Source organism: Calypte anna, chromosome 7 (assembly GCF_003957555.1).
Source record: "Calypte anna isolate BGI_N300 chromosome 7, bCalAnn1_v1.p, whole genome shotgun sequence".
In the NCBI taxonomy this organism is placed as follows: Eukaryota; Metazoa; Chordata; class Aves; order Apodiformes; family Trochilidae; genus Calypte; species Calypte anna.
The window spans coordinates 22101180-22123971 of NC_044253.1; the positions used below are offsets into that span (position 1 = coordinate 22101180).

The window sequence follows — 22792 nt, forward strand, 5'->3', positions numbered from 1 at the left end:
TGCCTCACAATCCTAATAGTTTTGTGGGTACAACCAAAGTGTGACTTAACAGCATGGATGTTTTGATGCAGACTTTGCTAAGACAGATTTCAGAACCCAAAATAAATTCTGTGCAGAGATTTTCAGACAGAGTTTAATTCTGGGCTGCCACAATGTAACACCTGCACCCTGAAGAAACACCAGAGCATGGCCTGCCACAAATAACTATTCTTCTGGCAAATCTCATCTACTATCTTATACAAATTATACACATATATATATAATTTATATCCTCATCATGATATTTTATATCTCAGTCTCCCTTTTTAACTGAAACTTTAGCTTACAAAGTATTTTTCCATCCACTCAATAGCTTTCCTTGCTATTTCTTTGCTGCAACATAAAAGAAAGGTGAGTGCCTTTCCAGCCAGGGCACCCCGGAGCAGGGAAGGTGGTGACTGCTCAGCCGTGGGAAGACACTGAAGTCACAGCTCTGACCTGCTCTGAAAGGAAGGAAACACATGCAGCCAGTCTTGTGTGGGATACAAAACCTCTAATAGTTTAATTTGTCACATAAGTAAAGCAGATCAATTGACAGCATCTCTGTGACACTGAAATTTGCCTGTCAGGAGGAATTTTCATAGGGAAGGGCCATCTTTCTCAGGAAAGGGACTCACTCAGCCTGCTTTCTCACTAAGGGAGATCTCACGACGTTTGACATGTCAGGTACAATTTTCAGGACTCCTGACAACATCATCTGAGAAATTACACATTTGTGTTGGTCTTTCTTAGAAATCAGGTTCTTGAAGTGTGACCCCTTGTTTCTACCAAAAGCTATTTGACGAGAAGTAAATACAGTTGTCAGCTGGTGGGGCAGAAATTTTTAATGTCAAGAATCAGAGATTCTGAAAGCTCCATAGCCTGTAGTCATGGCTGTCTAATATCAGTGGGTAGCTTAAGTAATTTGGGAAGAAAGGTTATTTCTTGCCTGCACAAAGCTCTGGCTGCCACCCTATATGTAACATTTCTTATTTTTTCATTACAAGATGGGCAATAATACTTCCTTGCACATTATGCAAACTTAAAGTGGAATATACTGCTAAGGATTTGAGGTGCCTAGTTGTCTTAGACTGTTTGGAAAAAAAGAAAAAAAATCAAAGACTGGTACCTGAAGATGTAAGGGATCCCTTTAAGACATTTATAGAACACTGAGTATCAGAAAATACTCTTCTCTTATTTTCCTGAATATTTAATCTATAAGCCACTGTATTAAAATAAATATGTGCACTTTTAATTAATATTTCTACGGTTATTTTTAAAGATTTATGTTGTGATTGTTTATCACATTTCCCATAATACCATCTTTTGTGAATTCTTTTCATGTTTGTGAAGGTCTCGTGATCCAATCTCCAACCTATTTAAAAGAAAATGCTTTGTATGCCATTTTGTACTCATGGTCGTTTGGAGTTCTATTTCAGCTTCATTAATATTGATGCAACTTGTCTCCCCACTCATTCTCAGCAGATTCTTTGAAATTAATCTTCAGCATTTGCTGTGATTTGTTTCTGTTTTGTGCTTCATCCCCGAGCCCAGCTCTTCTCTAGTTAATTTTGTTTTATTTATTTTTATCCACTTGCTATGACTGTTCTACTACTTGTGCCACTGTCATGTGTCAGTCCTTTATGGGATCCCTGTTTCGTCTCTGCCTTTCACTGTGATTTTCCATCATTATGGGCCTCTTGAATAAAAATGTAGCCCTTGTTTCTGACAAAGTCCATGTTCCTTTTCTTTTCTTTCTGTGTGATTTTCCATCATTACAGTCCTTAAATTTCTTGAATAATGATATATACTATGAACAAATGGATGGAACAGTAATGGCTTCATCAGTGTTTTCTAAAATATATCTGCAGCTTTTAGAGCATACAGTGCTATAGCAGAGACTGTGCCATGTTTGTAAAAGCCTGATTTTAACAGTGTGTTTTGTACCTTATTGATGACTATGCCACTCTGCATTAATAATTTGTCTTCTTTCTAACATTTTCTGCTTCTCAGGACAGTGGTTCCAAAACGATATTGAAGTTGAGGAGTAAGTATTAGCACTGTGCATCTTTGAATAAAATGGTGAAAACACAATCACACTGAGATTTTCACTGCAATACCACTATGTTATGGAAATAACAGCATTCCTGTTGGGCCTTTTACATGCAGGATGTATTAATAGATTTCAGAATCCTTATTAAAATAAGTCAAGGTTCTAATCTGAAGCAGTGTATCATAACAAACAAGTAATCAGAGTAAATGCTTTAAAAATCTATCTGCAAAAATGTGATAAATGAAAAGTTGTACTTCCGTACTAATTAGTTACATCTGAGTTATGTCAAATACATGATGGAAACCAAAAGTGTGAAAACATTTAGAGTTAAAATCTGAACGAATAATGTCAGTTCACTGATTTGAACAATGGAAATCTTTAACATGCTGTAATGTAAATTGGGGTAAAAATAGGGATAAAAATATGATAAAATATTTCATAACTTATTTGATAGCAGTGGCACAGTAACCTAATCCTCCAAGACTGTTAGTGATTTTAAAAGAGTAAAAAATTTAGTTGCAAAATACTAACCAAGTACATCAATGCCATTAACATTTAGTGTTATTTTGTGATTTTGTTCTTGTTTTGGTTTGGTTTTATGGTCTTTTTACATACCCTGTTAAACATTTGTGTTAATTATTTCTTACTCAGTGCCTCAGTGACAGCTATTTAGCTGCACTGCTGGTGCTGTGAAAAGCCTTGGGAAGATCTCTAATTTATTATCTGTATCTGCCAAATGATGATCCCACTCCCAATTTTCTTCCCTCACAGTGTTTTTTAGGTTGGAATGCACAGGTAGGTGGCCAGGTTTGCATAGTTGTCTTAGTTCAGTATCAATGAAGTGTCATTATTTTTGGCTAAGGATAGAACATAACTGATGTATGGCCTGGTAGACACAACTGAAACATTTATAGCCTCTGGAGAAGAAATCTGCACAGATACTTACAAGGCTGTGCCCAACCATGCTAAGAAGAAGACAGAGATTGTTTTGCAGCACAAAGAGGAAGAAGACTTAACAGAATCAGTCAAGGTTTAGCTTCAATACCCTGCTTCAATACTCAGTTTCAATCAATTTATACCCAATTTTCCTAAGTAGGTGGTTGAGAACAATATTAGTATATTTTATCTTCCAGGTAAGGGTATTTTTCTTTTCATTTTACCTAGGATGAGTTATGAAGTCTCTTTTCAAATCGAAGTTTCAGTCCATTGTTTAATAATCACTTGAATGATTGCTCCTCTTTTCTTAACCTTTAGATTGGAAACATACTTGCAGTCTGAATCTGCAAGTTTCAGTCCTAATCATTATTTGTTTTAAAGAAGAACTAGTAAAAGTAATATTTGACCACTACCTCTATCAATTTCCTTACTTCAGCCAAAAAGCTAGAAAAGGTTCAAGTGTATTTAAGTTGCACCTAACTTAACAGACTCAGGGAAGAAACTTCATGATGAAGGTCTCGATTATGTCATGCAAAGAGCAAAGCAAAACCACTCCTTTTTTTCAAAGCAAAATGATAATTAAAATACACAGAAGAGCAAGAGACTCACAGTATAAAAAAATGCAGTTAAAAATTAACATGTAAACGATTAAGAATTTGCCTCAATAATCACTATACATTAGAACAAAACCAGGAACTCACACATTCATTGCTTATTTCACTAGGTAGAACTGGAAACCCAGATGACTTCACAGGTGAGTCTCAGATACAAGTTACCCATTTTCAGAGCAACTGTCTGTGATACTTTTCATGTTGGATAATGCTTTCTGGTTGATCCTAGCAGAAACACAGCTTACTTTTAAAGGCATTCAACAATAAAGACTTTGAGTCACCAAGTTCACCCCAATGGAAATCTCAGTGCACTTACCAACTCATGACATTTTCTTTTAGGAAACTCATGATGACATTCTGCCTATATTTTATTTTTGAGCTGTTAGCATGTGGCAACACAGAAGATCTATCAGCTCACTTTCAATCTTGTGGGTCATATATTCAAGGGAATTAGCAATAGCAGAAGCAACATTTGCAAACTCACCCATCTGCAAGGCAGAATAGGAGCTCCTCTCGGTTCAGGCCAGAGGTGATCTCAAGCTTCTCACATTATTTCTCTGTATTTTTGTTCAGCTCTTGGTATATCACTGGAATTAGATGAGACTGCAATACCATTTGCCTCAGGATTTTTTCGAGTTTAAGATTCCCACTTCTCTGGAGAGGTGTACTCTCAAGCACAAAATGCCTAAGAGCAGCATTCAGTCAGGGAAGAGATGATGGTCAGTAGTGCCCTTCATCTCACTGCTGTCATAACGTGAGGAGCTAGATGACCACCACAGCACTGAAGCTGCCAGACCATCAGCTGTGCTACCTACAAAAATATCTCAACTAGCCATATTTCTTAAAGCACTTGGTAAAAACATACCACACTATTTGTATAGATCATATAAAAACCCCAGCCACCTTCCCAGACTGTACCTGGAAGTATGAATGACAGAGCAGTTGTGATGCAGTGTCCAGTCCTCAAAATGAGGAGAAGAATATGGAAATTAAAAACCTGAACTGGCCTCTTACCCAGCCTTGTTCAATACCTTCTGCCCAGCTGAGAAACATCAAGATGTTTTAAAAACACCCAAGCAAGGGCTTTTGGGAAATGGACAAAGCTTGAGGACTCCTTGGCTAATATAAACCCTCCAGGCTAATAAAAAAACCAAACCAAAGAAACAAAAACAAACTAGAAAGCTTCTGTAGTTTTTCAGGAAACTGCAAGATGAGTTAAAGCCATTAATTGCACAATTGCAGTTAGAATTCTGTCAGTTAAATTATTTTCTCAGCCATCTTTCACAGATTTCTTTAGTAAGAATCCAAAGGTCCCAGTAGTCTGTGAATCACAAACACTAAGAGTTTGCTGTGCATAAATGTAAACATTACATGCACAAAAAAAAAACCCATATTCTGGGGGGTTTTGTTGTTTTTTGTGGATTTTTTTTTTTTTTTTTTTTTTGTTACTTCAGTGGTCAATTTCATATCAATATTATCAGGTATACATAATTATTTACTATGCACTGAGATTGTTTATAAAATAGTTTCAAAAGTAATTCTACTTCTTTTGGTTTCTCTATTTAATGTGGAATAAATATGTAGGCACTCAATGTTCAACCTCAAAACTCACCCATAGTTGTGTCTTTGACCTAACAATAATAACGTAGCATTTTGAAGGAGGGAATAAAGATAAACCAATTATTTTAATTTTTGCACTTCTAAAGAGAGCTGACAACTCCTCTTTACAAATTTAAGCCTTAAAAAAATTTGCAAATATGCCTGGCTCCAGCTACAAGTGGGATGCAGAAGCTGCAGGCTACTGAAGCCACTCCTATAACATTTAGGAAACAATGTGCATCAAACCAGGAGATTTATTGTAATCCTCTCCCATTAGACACATTTTTCCTGGAAGTGTGAGTTCCCGTATTAGCTGCTCAGCAGGGGACTCCATTTACCCTGCCAGCTTCCTGAAAAAGTCTGAAGCATGCAAAACGTTTAAATTTTGGGAGAAGCACAAACAGCAGTACCTCCAGAGAACAAAACATGACCTCTTTGTTTTAATTGCTCTCAAAACAAGACACGGCCGAAGTGACATAGATACAAATGGCTTAACATGAACCTGCCCAGTGCCAGTTCTGTAAATCACACCCTGACAGAAGGATTGGATTGTGAAGCCTCATAGGTTAAGTCAACAATCCATCAGATGAAAAACCGATGCTCCAGTATCTCGAAGACCAGACTTCTTGGAAATAAAAAATTACAACAGCAACGAGGCAACCTCAAGCTTTGATTAGTCTGCCTGTACCTGACAAAGAGCCCGCTAACAAAAAGCATTTTGTCACCAACTTCAGCACCGTGCTTTTATATTCCTGGAATTCCTAGAGACTGCAAGCATGCTCAAAAAACAGATATCTTAAGGCTTTAAGGTTTTTTTGCCTTTTCAGTATGCACTTTTCAGCATCATTGGCTGAAGAAATACCAGCCAACCTCATTTTGAAATGTGAAGTTATGCCACATTGTGACCTGCTGTAGTTGTGTGCACATACAGACTGGAAATTCACCCAGGAGAAGCACCTGAACAAAAATCTCCTGATCTAAAAAGCCCTAGATGCTGTTTCTTCTGGATGCTCACTAAACTGTGTTTTTGTTTAAGAAGTCTGAAAGACTCTCTTCAGTTTAGCTGAGTTAAAGATGGTATTTTAAAGTCCCAGCACCTTGAATCACAAAAATTTGTCACATTCCCACTTATTAAAGTATTCTATTAAAATCTTTATTATATTATCTCTGTGGTGGTGTGAATGAACGCTAAAAAGGAAATGCTGTAATTGATCCTGAAGTTAGATTACAGTCATTAGATACTAATTTTGTTAGGTAGCAAGACATTTGATTGCAGGGCTTTTATTTATTATTTATGGTTTGTTTTCACCTCATCTGGCTTCATCTCTTCTGAAAAAGATTAAATAGGGACTATTTTTAATTTTGACACCAACAACTGTGAAATAATCCTTGAGATTTAGTAATACCAGTCTGGGAATGCTTACAATTAAACAATTTGCAGATGTGGGCTAGATATAATTAGTATGGCTTGCAGAATGAGCTCTTTTCTTTGCATTTTTAACACTCGTCTGATCTGAAGACAGAATCACTTCACTGTCAATGTCCACTTTAGGCAGCAGTGCACTGCTGAAAGTGCATTCTTATTGTAACCACTACCCAGCACTCACAGAGAGCTGCACTTCGAAGAATTCTCTTCAGACTGATAGATCAGATCTGAAGCTGCTCACAAACAAAGGTTATGAGTCGTTTCAGTGGTAAATATCTCTGTGACTACATACTCCTTCCAGTCACTCTACACAGGCAAACAAAAAAGTTAAAATCAGAAAAAATTACAGGTACACCTCATCTTTTGACAGTGTCACATCTGGACAGTTGTGGTATTGCACTGGCGTGTTAAATAACAACTTGCATATTAACAGTGTTAATGTATTCACAGCAAATAGCTAATTAATTTACATTTCATTTCCATCATAGAAAACTGATTTCTTTTTTAATTTGGTTTTGGGTTTTTTGTTTTTTCTTCTGTTTTTCTCTTTGCCTTGTCTCAAAATCAAAATTAAAGTTTTGAGTTCTTTCTGTTTTGATATTTAAAAAGGTATATATGCAACTAAGGTATAAGCATATGGCACCAGAGTTGGGTAGGTCTTTTTGCCTTTTCATTTAATAAAATAAATACTTGTATGCAAATATTAGATCTCATCCTAGAGCTAATATATACAGCTAGTATATAATTACTAATCCTAATCTAGTAGTAATTAGGGTATAAGCGAGGCAGAATTTTTTTAATGAACTCTTCAGGGCAGGCCAGCCAGTTCAGTATGTCTTCACATCAGCTCAAGTCCTTTCATTGGAAAGACTCTACATACAATAGCATTGTACTTCCTTACAGAGTAAAACTCCTTTTATCAGTAAAGTTCCAACATTTTAGAAGATTGTTAAACTATAGAGGGATTTAACCACAAGCAGAAGTTCTGAGGCCCTATGACTGGTTTATTTCAGAGTGAGCATTGTTCTGCTGAACAGGTGCACACAACTGGCTTTTCTAGGTTTAGTTTGTATTATTAATATATTACTGTATCAAGAATCCTGGCTAATACCCCCAAATTGTTCGCTGCTGGGTACCCCATGGTAACCAAATCCAGGGTTCTGCACTCTCATGTGCAATGAGGGCTTTTGAAGAACAAAGCAATGGTAACCAGAACTCCCTGCACTGCTGAAGGAGCATCCTTTCCAGCCACAAAGCTGGAGGAAAAGTTTTGGCGCGAGTAGAGACAACAGTTTAATACATTCCTAAAGAATAGTTTAATTGGCTTTGTATAACTATTTCCCTCCTGCTCAGATATTGGTATCCCCCCGTTCCTATTCTCCTAAGCATGTGGAACACATTCTTCTGCCACATGTTAGATTTCATACTTCATATTATTTAAATACCACGGCACTGTGTGTTATTAATCAAAATCTAAATATTTTGAAGCTGTTTGTTAAACAATTTTCTAGCATCAAAACCTTACAAAATCACAGTCTGAGACACTCAGTTGCCTTGAAGCTCTCTTCAGAGAACACTTCAAAGAGGAAGCCTTTTGTAGAGATCACTTAACTATATTCAACCCTGTAAATGCAAAGAAACATTTTTGTTGTTGTTTTAGAAGTTAGCAAAGAAAAATGTTATATAATTGTTCTAAATTGTTGAACTACTTAAAAAGTCATATTAAAACAGTTAAGACACACATAAGCTATAAAGCATGCTTATTATTAATTTCAAGAATAGTTTTGGATACCTACACTGAATTAAACTGTCACAGTTGATGTAATTATTAAGTAAGATTATAGACCATGCTCAGAAGTTCAAATACTGCCCATTTCAGAAGTCCCCTCAGTAGTTATGAGTTCTAGAGTAACCTACAATGACTGGTCACACAGCAGCAGGGTATGAAAGCCCTTTTTGTTTAAACCTCAATCCTAGTTGCAGCAGAGTGGTATGAATGCAAGAGACTTTGGTTGTTAATAAATTTAATACATCTCATTAACATTTTTCGTATGCACATGCAACCAACACAGAACATTATAAAAGAGCTCCTAGTATTTGTGACTCAATTTCAAAACTGATGATTTGCCTGTTTGAAATTATCTCAGACTGAGTAACCTCACCACGGCAAATCAAATCTAGTGGACAGTCATGAGAGTGAACATTCTTAACATTATCAATCAAATTGCAGGCATCTGTAGCACCACTTTCACCTTTTTATATCAAATGATGTGTGATCAAGGAGTATTAGATCAACCTGACAACTCTGTTGCTAATGCAAAAAAAGATACTCAAGCAGGCAGTGTAATGCTGGCCCTGCTGTAGTCTTCGAAGTGGAATTAGAATTTTTAAAACAGAAATACACTCACTGTGTGCATGTTTTTAAATAGCCTGAAAGGCGGGTAAAATAAATTTACTTACAGAAATATTTTCAGCTACACATTAAAAAAAATAACCTGGACCAGAGAAAACTGCTATTTACTCTCAATCTTTAGAAAAGCAGCAGAATTTGTGATGCTGTTTTCAACACCACTTTGCAGGTTCTCTGAAACGTTCAATACCTTCACAAACTACAGCAGAAGATTTGGTCTTATGGCAGAAGTCTCACTGAAGTCTTATAGCCAGATAACCATTTTACAATGTCATTTGCACTTGTGTAAATCTAGAATACTTTCTCTGGTGTCAATATCAACTACAAAGAAAACACGAGTCAACACGCTCACACTGGATGTTCACACTTGGACATCTCCCTTAGAAAAGTAGCTCACCAGTAGAGGCTGGCTAGCTGGTAGTCATTGCAGTCCAGGTAATCAATATGGAAATAACCTGTAGTTCCATTTCTTATCCTCTGAGAAATTTTAGACAACAACATTGAAGTAATTAATGAAACCTTTTCTTATTCTGTGTTAACTGCTTAACAAAAATTCAGACAACTTACACTAAAACATGGTTCTAGCTTATTATAAAGTTATACAATGCTGATTATAAAACGTGCCTTGCTAAAATAAATATTTTTGTCCCCATTTCAAGAAACAAGATGGTATTAGCAGACAGTTATTAAATATAACAATCTGGACATGCTTACATGCTTACCACGGTCAAGTGTGTCGAGGATCTGGAAAAGTGATTATTTCTTAGTGTTGCAAATTACTTGAGTCCAATGTTTAAAGGGGATTCCTTTTCTTTCACCTTTTCCAAATGTTTTTATAGTAACTTTTCTTTGATTGTGATGAAACACTCCCATCTACAGCATTTACCTTAGGAGTTTAGCAAAACATGTACTGTAGCACAGGGGAAAAAGTACTGGCTTCCTAAAGGACTTGTATCTCTTTTCTTTCTTCTTCTTTTTTTTTTTTTTTTTTTTTTTTTTTTTTTTTTTTTTTTTTTTTTTTTTTTTTGTTGTTGTAAAATATATATGTCTATAAGCTCTATCTCTTGGTATTTGGTACACTAGGACTATGCTAAAAGGGAATCTTTACAGTTTGGTCTGAACTAGTTTTTCAAGTGTGGGGCCAATTCTGCTGACAGGTACCAAGCACCTTGTCTCCTGGCAAATGATCAGTTCTGAATCCCATCCTTACTGATATTTGCTCTTTGGGAATGGGAAAAACCACATTTTATAAAGCTCAAATTTCCTTTATCAGACAAAGCAACTGCTGGATTTGAGTGACTTGTGACAGCAGGAGACATCAGCACTGGCCTCCCCAGAAGTCACTGAAGTTAATGGAAGCTATTATGGAAGAATTCTGGCAAGAATACTTTTTTTCCCAAACAGCTAAAAAAAAATAAAGGAAAAATATGTTATGTTGTTATGGTAACAGCTATTTGAAAATTACTCTTACAAAAGGTAATCAAATTCTGAACTACTAAGTTGCTAGTTTGGCTATTTGGTTTTCTTTTTAATCGGTTTATTTACAGAGAAGCTCTTCCTTATTCAGCCACAAGTGTGAGGCACCATCAGCACATGGTGTTTTAGAATTTCAGTTTTGAAACTGCAAAACCCCAGATACCACAGATTTCTTCCACATCACTAGAACATTTAGTGTTATATGGTCTAAGTCCCTCCTTCGCATGCCAATAAAACCACTTTGTAGCATTTCCAGTCGTCACTTTTGTCACAAAGGGGTGTCCCTGCACTCCTAGTGTTTCCCAGGATACAGACAGTCTCTTTGTGGGTACCACGTCTACTCCCTGAAAAAGTGCAGTGTGGCTTCTCTGTGGTCTGGGAATCAGCACCTTCCCAACTGCTGGGAAAACAGGGTTCTAAAACAATCTGAGGACTTAAAGCAAAATGCAGCAACATACTTTTACAAAACATTGGGCATTTTCCAAAGTATTTTGCATTTAGATTTTTTTCAGAAAATTTAATCTGAACCAGCATGAGCTTCTGCATGCACAAACTTCACCATTTTACTTTGCATCTGAGCGTGTAGCCCTCACTCAGATAAAGCTTACATTGAAGCTAATGAACGATGACTTGGGCAATGACTGAAAGGTCTGGCTCCTTGATTTTACACACTGATGCATGTACACTGATAATATGAAAGAGCTGGAGAACACTGCCACCTCTTCCTCTTAGACCTGTGCCTTCAGCCATCCCATTTACACAAAAAACAGTGAAAGAGCACACATTTTTATGGTACTTGTCTCAGGCTGAACAAACCTAGGGGCTTTGCTAAATATCCTTCAAACTGCATAATGGAGAACCAAGTTGCATGTTTGAAGTACCACAAAAGAGTTGTGAACATCACATCCCTTAGCACAGTGATGAGATTTTAAAAATGCAGAACTTGCATTTTGTTTCACTGTTTTCAATCTCTCTCTGTGTTTACAGAGAGTCACATTTTAATGAGAGTAACTAACATGGTTTACCTAACAGGATTACTGAGGGGAGGTGGGGAGATAGGACTGTATAAATGTTGGCTTCTAGTTGCTTTGCTGTAACTGAGAACTTTGCAGTCATGTTTTCTGAACAGACAAATATTTGTTAGCATCAGCACTGAAATCTAGTTATGTCTATATACAATAAAAGCCACAAGAAATATTAGCAAATATAGCAAAAACCCACAACAGCTTATTTTGCAACATTTTGCAAAACAGAAAGTGAACTATCTGCTCTCTGCCACTGCCCAAATTCAGCAATAATCTGATATATATATATATATATATATATATATATAAAGGTCCTACTGACACTAGTATGTGCATATGGCACCGGGTCTGTAAACTGAATGTGCATTTCTATTTTCTATTTTCTATTCTATTTTCTAACCCACCTAAAAATCCTTTGAGCAGTTCAGACATTCACATCCAAGTGATTCTTTAGCATGGGACCTACTTACCACATTTGTTTTACATTAGAAAACGCTATATAGGTTGTTTACGTTAGGAAAAGTCAGTGGAGAGAGAGATTTCTGCAAGTGTTTTTAAGAAAGATTGTACCATTCTGTAACGAGGACAATTATGGACAGACACAAGTAATAGCAGTTTAGAAAATGTTAGGAGCCTCATTGTGGATAATAGACATCCTTTCTTAGCATTACCCTTGCCCAAGTTTCATTTTCCATTGGTGTTGTCCACCTACATTGCTAAGACAGCTGTAGTCTTCTCATTTACATCAAGGAAACAAAAAGTTGACTGCTGGGTTGTGCCAGATGGAGTTCACCTGTACAAAGGTCTGAAACTGTGAGGGAATACCTAAAATGTCAGGCATGTCCAGTATCTGGAGCTGCTGCAAATTATCACCTCTTCCAGGTCAGAAAGGCCAAAATAATTTCCTGCCCTATTTTTCTAAAAGCCATTTTCATTTAATCTGTCCTTTACAAATGGTAAATTTAATGAGAACTTCAGAAATAATTCACAGCAAAATAAAAAAAAAAAATTTTATATATATGTATTAAATTCAAATGTATTGCAGTAAGCAACAACCTGGCCACTATTGAAATAGTTCTTAAGTACTGTTGAAATAATAGCTATGTTTGCAAAGGAAACCTGCTTTCTTATAAAGTGACTGGATGCATTATTTCAGCTTCTTCTGATAATGGCACATTTAATACCAGGGCTAAGATGCAATCAATCTTTTTTGTTGGAAGAAGGTTCTATATTGTACCTGCATGCTTATATTCTACCTAGCAGTTTCAATCTGCCAAACAGCCTGAAGTTCAAAAGGGCTGCTCCTTGCTCTGCCTCTGCTGTTCCCCTCTTGCCGGCTCTGCAGGGCACGGGGGGAGAAAAGGAGGTGAGAGTGGGACCAAGGAAAAGGAAGAGGTCTGTCTCTGAAGAGACACTGAATTAGACTGGAGTGAATAGTTGACGTCCTCTGTAATTACACATACATTGAACTCTTTACAGTTGACTTAAGTTACTCTGAACTGCATTGGTGTGGCTCTCCATATTGATTAAAAGCAGCATCTATTTACCTTAACAATAAATGTGGAGATTAGTAAAAGTTCACTTGATCACAATAAGACGACTGATAATTAAAGGGCAATGCAACCCAGATGGAATGTAAGTGCCTGAAGCGGCATGTTAGGGAGCATAGGCTGCTTTTGTACAGAGAGTATATATGTGTAGGTTAAGGCTTGCAGAAAGTCCTTCAAGTAGACAGACTTTGCAGAGGTACTTAAAATAAAGGAAGGACAGAACCTGTCCTGAAAAAGTAATTCTCCTGGGCAAAGTGACAAATACAAGGCTCTGGAAAAGGATAAAGACTCAAAACACAATGTCACTAAATGGACATCTAAATGTCACTAAATGGACAATCTTTTGATTCTTCTTTCATGTCTCCTCTATGAGAAAGAACAAGTTTAAGGTAAGCAGGACACAGTCCTGATTCTATGGGTTAAGCTCTTGATGGTGTAAGACCTGTGAAAAAGGGAAAAACTGGACTTAGTATGTGACAGACTCAATAGAAACACTCTTTCCCTTGTTATGGGATTTTCTATAGGAAAGGGGGAGGACAGCTCCTATTCCTATTGAATTTATCCTTCAGTTTATATGTTAGACACTGTGTTTTTACTATTACTGATCTATCTGGAAAGCAATCAGCTGATAATCTAGTAAGTGAATCTAGTAAGATCCCATATAGACAACCTGGAAAATCAAACACTGAAGTGGCTGTAACTTTGCTCTGTAAAAAAAGGGTTGTTTCTCTTGGTAGGACTTGTCACCCACCCCTGGTTTCTTTTATTTGAACTGATATTGATGCAAGTTTTGATATGCATTGCAACAATTTCCAGAGACCAGAATATACAATATAATAGACCAGATTGTTACTAAAACACAAATTAAAAATGGGATCTTAAATTAATAATATTCTCCCTCATGTGCTATCTCAAAATAGAATTCCAGCTGATTTAAGACTTACAAATGTTTCGGGGGGTGGGAGAGAGGAGGTGTTTCTAACAAACACTGTCACCAGTAATCACTAGTCCCATCAAAGTCCCATTCTAAAGAACTGATTAGTTAGTTCAGGGGGGGAGAAGTTCTCAGTAGTTGTAATACAGAACATGTCAGAACTGTTTAACACCAAGCCAAAGATTAATTCAGTCACTTTGTAGCTATAGAGAAGGTTTTAATTTTGCAGCACAAAGTAGCAAAGTGAAGAAGGTTGGCAAAAAGGGAAGCAAGATGCAAGAGAGACAGTCCATTTAATGAATGGCAAAGCATGATCCTAGTCCTTTCAACCTGAATCTCCATACCCCTAACAAATTGTTGGCAAGCACAAAGCCACCAGTCTCTCCCAAACCCTCACTTCAGGGGTGCCTGCATCTGGGAGGAATCTCAGACCCAGAGGTTCCCTGGGTCTTTTGAAAGAAGACAAATACCAACAGACCCAAGGCCTACTGGCTCTGCCTCTGATAGCAGATGGCATTTTGTAATTTCTTCATTGCAGAATGAAGCTGTGCATAGCTGTTAAGCTGTGCATACTCCGTTGCTCCATCCCAGCACATCCCAGCCCAGTCTGGGCTCTGTAGCTGGCTTGAAACTCACAGGACTCCTGGTTCTGTGGCCCCAATGTAATAAAAGGCTAAAAAAAGCTATCCAAACGCTGTTAAACACACAAGCAAGCCACTGCTTTCCTCCTTGCCTTGCAGATGCACAGTGGATTAGGGGCTTGTTTAGGCAGCAGTCAGGAGTCTCTTTGTTTCCTTCGTTCAGGTACAAGGTAAATTAATCCCTTTGGAAACTAGCAAATCCACCCCTCTCCTCCTCCCCCCACATGCCTAAACTCTTCCAGCCCACATCTCCTGACAATAAAGACAGATAAAACTCAGATACCCTTCCAGATGAAGGAACTGAGTCTGTTTCCTTGCATGGAAGTTTTCTAAATAAATCGCTTTTGTTGTTTAAAGCTGTGATGAATGGAGCCACAGGGCCAGGTTGGTTGCTGGAACAGTACAATGGATTTAAGTTTTTTTTCTTCGCCATATAAATCATTCACATTGTTTAAGGTACATTGATCAATCTAATGGCTTGTAATAGGCTCCTAATTGCCACCAGGAAAGTACCGCAAGCTTGCATTTGAACGTGAAATGGTTCATGATCTGAGCTGAAATTCACCTTAAGCCTGAGCTCCAGTAATTGCAGAACACAGAAGGAGCACAATGAACGCTTCCCAGTCTTTCCTCCCGTGATCCCAGGACAAGGGGAGGGGGGAGAGGGGAACACACAAATGAGGGGCGGGGGTCTCGTCCCCTTTCCTCCTCCAAGCCACCAATTCATTAACGGGGGAAACCTGCAGGAGGATTTCTCGGTCACGGCGGACAGAAGAGAACTTCGTGATGCCAATCATCCTGCCTATTACGCTCCCACACCTCTCTATTTCTGCAGATAGACAAGCCTGCTTCATCCCAACCAGCAGTCTGAGTCACGCCTGGCTAAAAATGGGATATGAAAAGAAAAGGTGGGGATGGGACTCGCCTGCTTTCCCTCCTCACCAGGCTCCCCCCGGGGCTGGGGTGGCCGGAGGCGACGGTGAGCGGCGGCAGCTCAGCTCCGGCCAGCCCAGCCGGGGGGAACGGCGGCGAAGAGGAGCCAGAAGATCGCAAACTGCTCCTCTACTTAAAATACAGACGTAATTACCAAGTCACCAGAGCTTCTTTAATGGACTTGTGTGGAAAAGGTGGTTTTACGCTCTATAAACGTGGGTCCAACCGCTGACTAATTAAACTCCTTCTATTTAGGAACACCTTGATTAAGGAAGCTATTCTGAACGCTGGCGCTGGCTGAATTTCAAACCTGCTGCAGGCTGAACTTGCCATGGCTCACCTAGGTATCATAACATCACTGGAGAGCATGTGAACCAAGAGACTAAATCCTCGCCCAATGTTCCTCAGACTTTCCTACCAAGGCAGAAAACAACTCTGCAATGCTCTCGAATAATCTTCCAATAATTGTAGTAATTAAAATCATCGTACAGTCTGCAGTCACCTTCCTTCCTTTGACACTAGTCTTCCCTTGAATTGTTATCGTGTCTTTGGCTGAGATGCACAGAACAAGAGAGGTTTAAAGTACATGGTCCAAATAAATTTAGCAGAAGAGTATTAGTTCCACAGACACGCTTTTGACAGCCCTTAGTAGACGAGAGGATTTCTAAAACCACCACGCAGATTTTTTTAAAGAAAGGATAATGTAGGGTATTCTTAAATAGTGTCACCTTGAAGGTGGAGGAACAGACGAAATCCCAGTCTGGTGCTCCACCTCGGGGCTCTGTGTGCAGGGGGCAGGAGGAGGGGGGAGTGCACTATGTAACAAACATCCTGTGAAAACCGGAGAGTGTCATCATTTCAATTTCCATTATCTATTTGATCCCAGTGTTTTTTCCCTTACTATTAACTGTAAAATATTTCCTTTTAATCAAAAGCTGGGCTTCAGCTTTAACTACAAATTAAAAACTCCACAGCAAAAAGAATTCAGTGGGCTCAACAGGCACTAAAGTCTGTATTTTAACATCACCTCTATCTATCTTTGCCCCTGTTAATAACTACTCTTGGGCAGACTAGTGAGGAAGCCTTTTTTAACTGAAATCATTAATTTATCGCCAGGTCCCCCCTCTACATTGCTTTGATAATCAATGGTGGTTTCTAGATCACATAAATGAAAAGTAACATTTAGAGGGGAGTGGGTTGCGCAGAAGTCCTGTTGCTAAACAAATAAAAAAAAAAGAGAGAAAGAGACAAAAAGAGAAAGAGAGAAAGAGAGAGAGAGAGAGAGAGAGAGAAATCTGGCAGGACACAATTATTTATCTGAGCGACGAGCAGTTTGCCTGTTTCCTGCCCATGTCCCTTCTGTTTGATAGAAAATGAGGCTGCTTCTCTTGAACTTGGGTTTACCCTTTTCCCACCATAACACCAGTGAGTAAAACTCCGTGCCCCTCCTAGGATTCAGGGAAAATTGTACAGCAACCTTACACCTAGCTGCTGTTAAATCGATTTATATGGAAAATATTTTGCAGCGATTTCCCAGAGCTCTGTTTTGAACTGAAGAGCCATTTCATCTGACGCTCTTGAATATGAACCCAGGAGTCTCCCAATCAGCTTAAATGAACGAATTGTTTCCCAGCTTTACCTCCTAAAGACAACAACTTTAGTAGTTGCACAGATCAAAAAGAACACGTAAAGGGAGGATGGGAAACAATATTGTTCAAAGGAAGGGAACTGTTGCATTTAATTAGGCAACTCTTCTTTATTAGTATTCATATTGAGATTTTTTTTTTAAGATTTATGTTGATTTAACAGTAATGTATTTATGATGTAAATATATTCTGAGACGAAAACGTCACGGATCAATTGTAAAGGACCCGGATACATAATTTAAAAAAATCAGTTTCAGTTTATATGAGGTTCTCACCCCACTTTCGCTTCTTAGTCAGATTTGTTTATGCAGAATCGACATTTAATAGTGCTAATTGCACTCCAGTTAAATTGCCCTGATTGCAGAAAGGGAAGCAATTTTCGTGCTCTCTGTCTGGGTTTAGAAGAAATTGTTTTATATTCACCTCTTTATAAAGAAGTGGAGATAAGGCACCGAGCCTTTGCACAAATTGCACTTACGGGCTGACTGGCAGCATTCAGGCGCTATAATAGAGCATTATTTGGCCGTTTTGAATAATGTAAAGCATTTGCTGGAAGCTATTCTCCTGAAAATTGCTTTAACTTTTAAAAGGGTGATGATTCACTCCAAACCAGGCCTTTGTTACATTGTCATTATCCCCACAAATGTTTTAACAGTCAGCTCAACACTTTAGCATAACACATTGATCTTTGTTTAAAAACTCGATTTTTGGAGTATGAAAAAAGATCTGTCAGAAAATACTTGACCCCCTAAAGACCTGCCCAGCATTCCCCTTTGGCCGCCATTCGCCCAGCCTGACTCGCTCTTGTGTTTTTAAGTGACTTTCCCGCTTACAAAGGCGGCGAGGAGCCAGCGGAGAGGCGGCAGAGCCGCCCGCCCGCCTCCAGGCACCGCCGAGCCCCGGCTTGGCCGGGGGAGCTCCGGCGGGCAGCGGATGCCTTCACTCGCTGGGGCGGAGGCGACATTTCCAAACGTCACGCTCTCGGTCTGCCTTCCGAGCAGTATTTTATTTATGACTTTCCCCAAGGAGAAGAGGGGAAAGAGCCTCTCCCCCCGCCGCCCCGGGGTTGGCCAGGGGCGCCGCGCTGCTACTTGACGACCACCTCGGCGGACTCCTGGGAAGGAGCGGGTTCCCCCCGGAGGAAGGAAGGAGGCAAGGAAGGAGGGAAGGCAGGGGGGGGAAGGAAGGAGTCACCTGTTGGGCGATTGCTGCCGGGTGCCCCTGTCGGACTCGTCGCCTGGCCCGCGGGGGTGATGTCGCTCCCCCCGCCACCGCCTTTCAATCGCCTCCACCCGCCGAGCGCTACAGCCCCCCTGGGTAAAGCCGCCGCTTATGATCTGCTCCAGGCAGACCTTCCCGAAAGGCTGGCAACGCACTCATTCCCCGGACCCCCGCGCTGGCTGCGAGTCAATGAGGAAAGAATTAAGCGCAGAACAGTATTTCCTCCTACTGCCCCGATTCTCTTTTAGTACGCGGCGACAAAAAGGCGAGCGCCCTTTGAAAACAGCCTTAGGCGTTTAAATAAAAGGTAATCTCCAGGGACATCCTTCCCTTGCATGGCAGGCGTCCTGCAGATTGCACAGCACAATGTGCAACAAAATGCAATACCCGCCTTATTTAAGCACGAAAAAAAAAAAAATCAAAACAAGTAAAGAATAGCGGGATCCTCTCAAATTCACGCTTTCTCCATCTTGCTACTCAGCGATGCCTATTTTGCATCTGCTAGGAGGTTTTGCTAGGATGGCTGAGGCGGCACGGAGGAGAAGAAAATATTGACTTAAGTGCCGAGCAAGCACCCAGCGTTGCTTGAAGGCACTCGTGTTTCTTGTTCAGCACTGTGCCCAGCTGCACTGGGGACAGCAGAAGCTGAGGGGAAAGCTCCAGTTCCCAGCCTGACAGAGCCCATAGCTATGATGAAAAGTTGCGCGCCTATTGATCTTCCGCGGACACAGTACGGGCAAGTCCTCGCCAGTTACTTAGAGAAGCCTCCAATAATTACAAATCAAAGGCACTAGCTTGCAAGACATTTAGAAGCCGAGATTTGGACTTACATTTCGCTCATGCAGAGAGCAGGTAAAGTCTCTGTCGCTCACAGTGCAGAGGCCACAGGAAAGTGCTGGGGAGGCTTTTTCCAGCAGCGCCCTAGCACTGCTAGGTGGGAGCAAGCCTTCTGCCATTAACAGCACTGTTTCCATAGGGTTATGTGAGGCTTGAAAAACGTGCTGCAGGATGCGAATTTAACTTTCAAAGTATGTTGTCGGGCATTACTCTGTAAAATAAAATCCCCTCTCTCAAGCGACAGGATGTCATTTGCCCCTGGTCCCCCCTCTCACCACGGTAGGAGAGCAAAGGACGCCTGTCGGTTCCCTGCCTTTGGAGTTTTTTTGGCGCTTTACGTAACTAAGAATCCTCCTCAGTTCCCTTTCCAAAGAAATACGTTATACCCAGCATCACTTGTAGTATTTAGCGAAGCAAAACCAAAAAACGAACGCATTTTCCTAAGATGTCATTAGGCACTCTTAGGTTATCTGTATCCACAGGGACAGCTGCCCAGCGGCCTGGAAGGCAAGCAAAGGGCCTGTTGAATCAAAGCAAACCGCAGGTAGGGTTTGATGGAGACAAGGCCGGCAGGTGACTGCATCAGCCGCGGGGGACCTGACACCTTCTGCACAGGCGGCGGCGGAGGAGCGGCGTCAGGGGTGACCCCCGCCCTCTGCGGTTCTGTCCGCTCCTCCCGGTGCCGGGGAAGCGTCATCTGGGCCGCCCGTCCCCCTGCTGCTGCCGGCGGGAGTCACCCGCACCGGGCGGCACCCTCGGGGCTGCCGTTAATTGCGGCGCGGCCGCCGCAGTCCGGAGTTCTCTCTCTCCCCGCGCGCTGACTGGCACGCGCCCCGCGCCCCGGCGCCCGGCACCTCCGCGCAGCCTGATTGGCTGTCGGCCCGCTCCGGCCCGCTCCGCCCGCGCCCTCATTGGGCGAGCGCCGCCGCCAGCGGTACTTCAAAGCGGGCGCTGCCCGCACTTAGGCAGAGTTTAGCCCCGCCGAGCCGGAGTGTCCTCGGTGCTGCGGGCAGCGCACGCCGAGCGCCGTCCTTTCCCCCCCCTCCCCCTTTCCCCCTCCGCCACCTGCGATGGCTACGTCTATCCTCGGGGTAAGTCTGCACCGCGCGCGTCCCGGCGGATTCCCGTCTTTCTCTGGAGAAACTGTTGCTGTCGTTGCGATGCGATTGCCCCCCGTGCAAAGCGCACTGACCCGCGGGCGGTTGGTAACCCCGGCCCGCCCCGGGGGAATTCACTGCGGGTTTCCCATCCGGTCGTTCGCGGACAGTTTAGCCTGAAAACTCTCTTGGCCGGAAAGAAGTTGGGCTGCTTGTGCTTTCTTTTAGTCTATTTTTTTTTCTTGTTGTTGGTTGGCTGCGTTTTGTTGCTTTTTTTTTTTTTTTTTTTTTTTTTTTTTTTTTTTTTTTTCTCTCGCACTGGAAGTGCTACGCAAAATTTGCAAAGGTTTTTGCTGGCTCGGCTTTGCGAGTGGCGCCGGTCGGAGGGCTCCGTCTTGCTGTTCTGCCGTCTCGTTTTTCCCCCGCTCGGGCGCGGTGGCTCGAGCAGACGCCGCACATCGTTCCCACGGGATTCCCGGTGTCCCGGAGGCAGGCTCCGGCATCCCAGGCGCTGTCGGGGCGGGAGTCCCGGGCCGCCTCCTCGGAACACGCCTTTGGCTGTTCTCCGCCGGGATCCGCTTCCGATGTAGACCCCTCGGGCGCCGAGACCGGTCCCCGGCGGAAAACGAGTTGTACCGAGAGGGGCAGGGCTGAAGCTTGTCTCCAAAATAAGAGGAAAGTTTTCCGCGGTGCCGCTCGTCGCGTCGCGGTTCCAGCCGCGCCGCCACGTCCCCGCGGGAGCCTGGCGAGGCGGCAGGGGTGAGGCTGACGGGCCGGCTTTGTCTCTCCCACAGGAAGAGCCGAGGTTCGGAACGACACCCCTGGCCATGCTGGCCGCCACCTGCAACAAGATCGGCAACACCAGCCCCCTGACCACCCTGCCCGAGTCCAGCGCCTTCGCCAAAGGGGGCTTCCACCCCTGGAAACGCTCCACCTCCAGCTGCAACCTGGGCTCCAGCCTCTCGGGCTTCACGGTGGCCACGAGTAGGGGCTCCAGCGGACTGGCCAGCGGCACAGGCACCGCCAACAGCGCCTTCTGCTTGGCCTCCACTTCGCCCACCTCGTCGGCCTTCAGCAGCGACTACGGCGGCCTCTTCTCCAACTCGGCGGCGGCGGCGGGCGTGTCCCCGCAGGAGCCCGGCGGGCAGTCGGCCTTCATCTCCAAAGTGCACAGTTCAGCGGCCGACAGTCTCTACCCGCGAGTGGGCATGGCGCACCCCTACGAGTCCTGGTACAAGTCGGGCTTCCACTCCACGCTCTCGGCGGGTGAGGTGGCCAACGGGGCGGCCTCCTCTTGGTGGGACGTGCACACCAACCCGGGCTCCTGGCTGGAGGTGCAGAACCCGGCGGGGGGGCTACAGAGCTCGCTGCACTCGGGCGCCCCCCAGGCCTCGCTGCACTCCCAGCTGGGCACCTACAACCCCGACTTCAGTTCCCTTACCCACTCCGCCTTCAGCTCCACCGGCCTGGGCTCCACGGCCGCGTCGCACCTGCTCTCCACCAGCCAGCACCTGCTCACCCAGGAGGGCTTCAAGCCTGTGCTGCCCTCCTACACGGACTCCAGCGCGGCGGTGGCGGCGGCCAGCGCCATGATCTCGGGCGCCGCGGCTGCCGCCGCTGGGGGCGGCTCTGCCCGCTCTGCCCGGCGCTACTCGGGCCGCGCCACCTGCGACTGCCCCAACTGCCAGGAGGCCGAGAGGCTGGGGCCGGCGGGGGCCAGCCTGCGGCGCAAGGGGCTGCACAGCTGCCACATCCCCGGCTGCGGCAAGGTGTACGGCAAGACCTCGCACCTGAAGGCGCACCTGCGCTGGCACACGGGCGAGCGGCCCTTCGTCTGCAACTGGCTCTTCTGCGGGAAGCGCTTCACCCGCTCCGACGAGCTGCAGCGGCACCTGCGGACTCACACGGGCGAGAAGCGCTTTGCCTGCCCCGTCTGCAACAAGCGCTTCATGCGCAGCGACCACCTGAGCAAACACATCAAAACGCACAACGGGGGCGGCGGGGGCAAAAAGGGCAGCGACAGCGACACAGACGCCAGCAACCTGGAGACGCCGCGCTCCGAGTCCCCCGACCTCATCCTGCACGAAGGGGTGGGCGCCGCTGCCCGCGGACCGGGCAAGGAACCTACCGCGGGGCCCGGCGACTCCTAGGGGAAGCACCGCCCGGCCCCCGGCCCCGCCGCCGGGGACTCCCGGGAACCCCCCGGACTCTGCTCCGCGCCGGCCGGAGGGATGCCAGCAGCCCTGCCTCCGAAGTTGCCCGGGGCCACCGCGGAAGCGGGCCGGCGGATGGCGGGGCCGGAGAGTGAGGCCCCCCCGCCCCGCCCGGGCAGTTGGTACCAAGGGACACTTTCTTCCATTTCCTTTTTCTCTTGTCTTT

At 43.3% G+C, this 22792-nt stretch overlaps 1 protein-coding gene across 1 annotated transcript; it reads left to right on the forward strand.

Moving 5' to 3' along the window:
• Positions 1–20386: 20386 nt before the first annotated feature.
• SP9 (Sp9 transcription factor) lies at positions 20387–22563 on the forward strand. The gene is made up of 2 exons (XM_030454498.1): positions 20387–20407; positions 21208–22563. The coding sequence occupies exons 1-2, from the start codon at positions 20387–20389 to the stop codon at positions 22561–22563; spliced, it is 1377 nt and encodes a 458-aa protein (XP_030310358.1).
• The last annotated feature ends 229 nt before the right edge of the window (positions 22564–22792 follow it).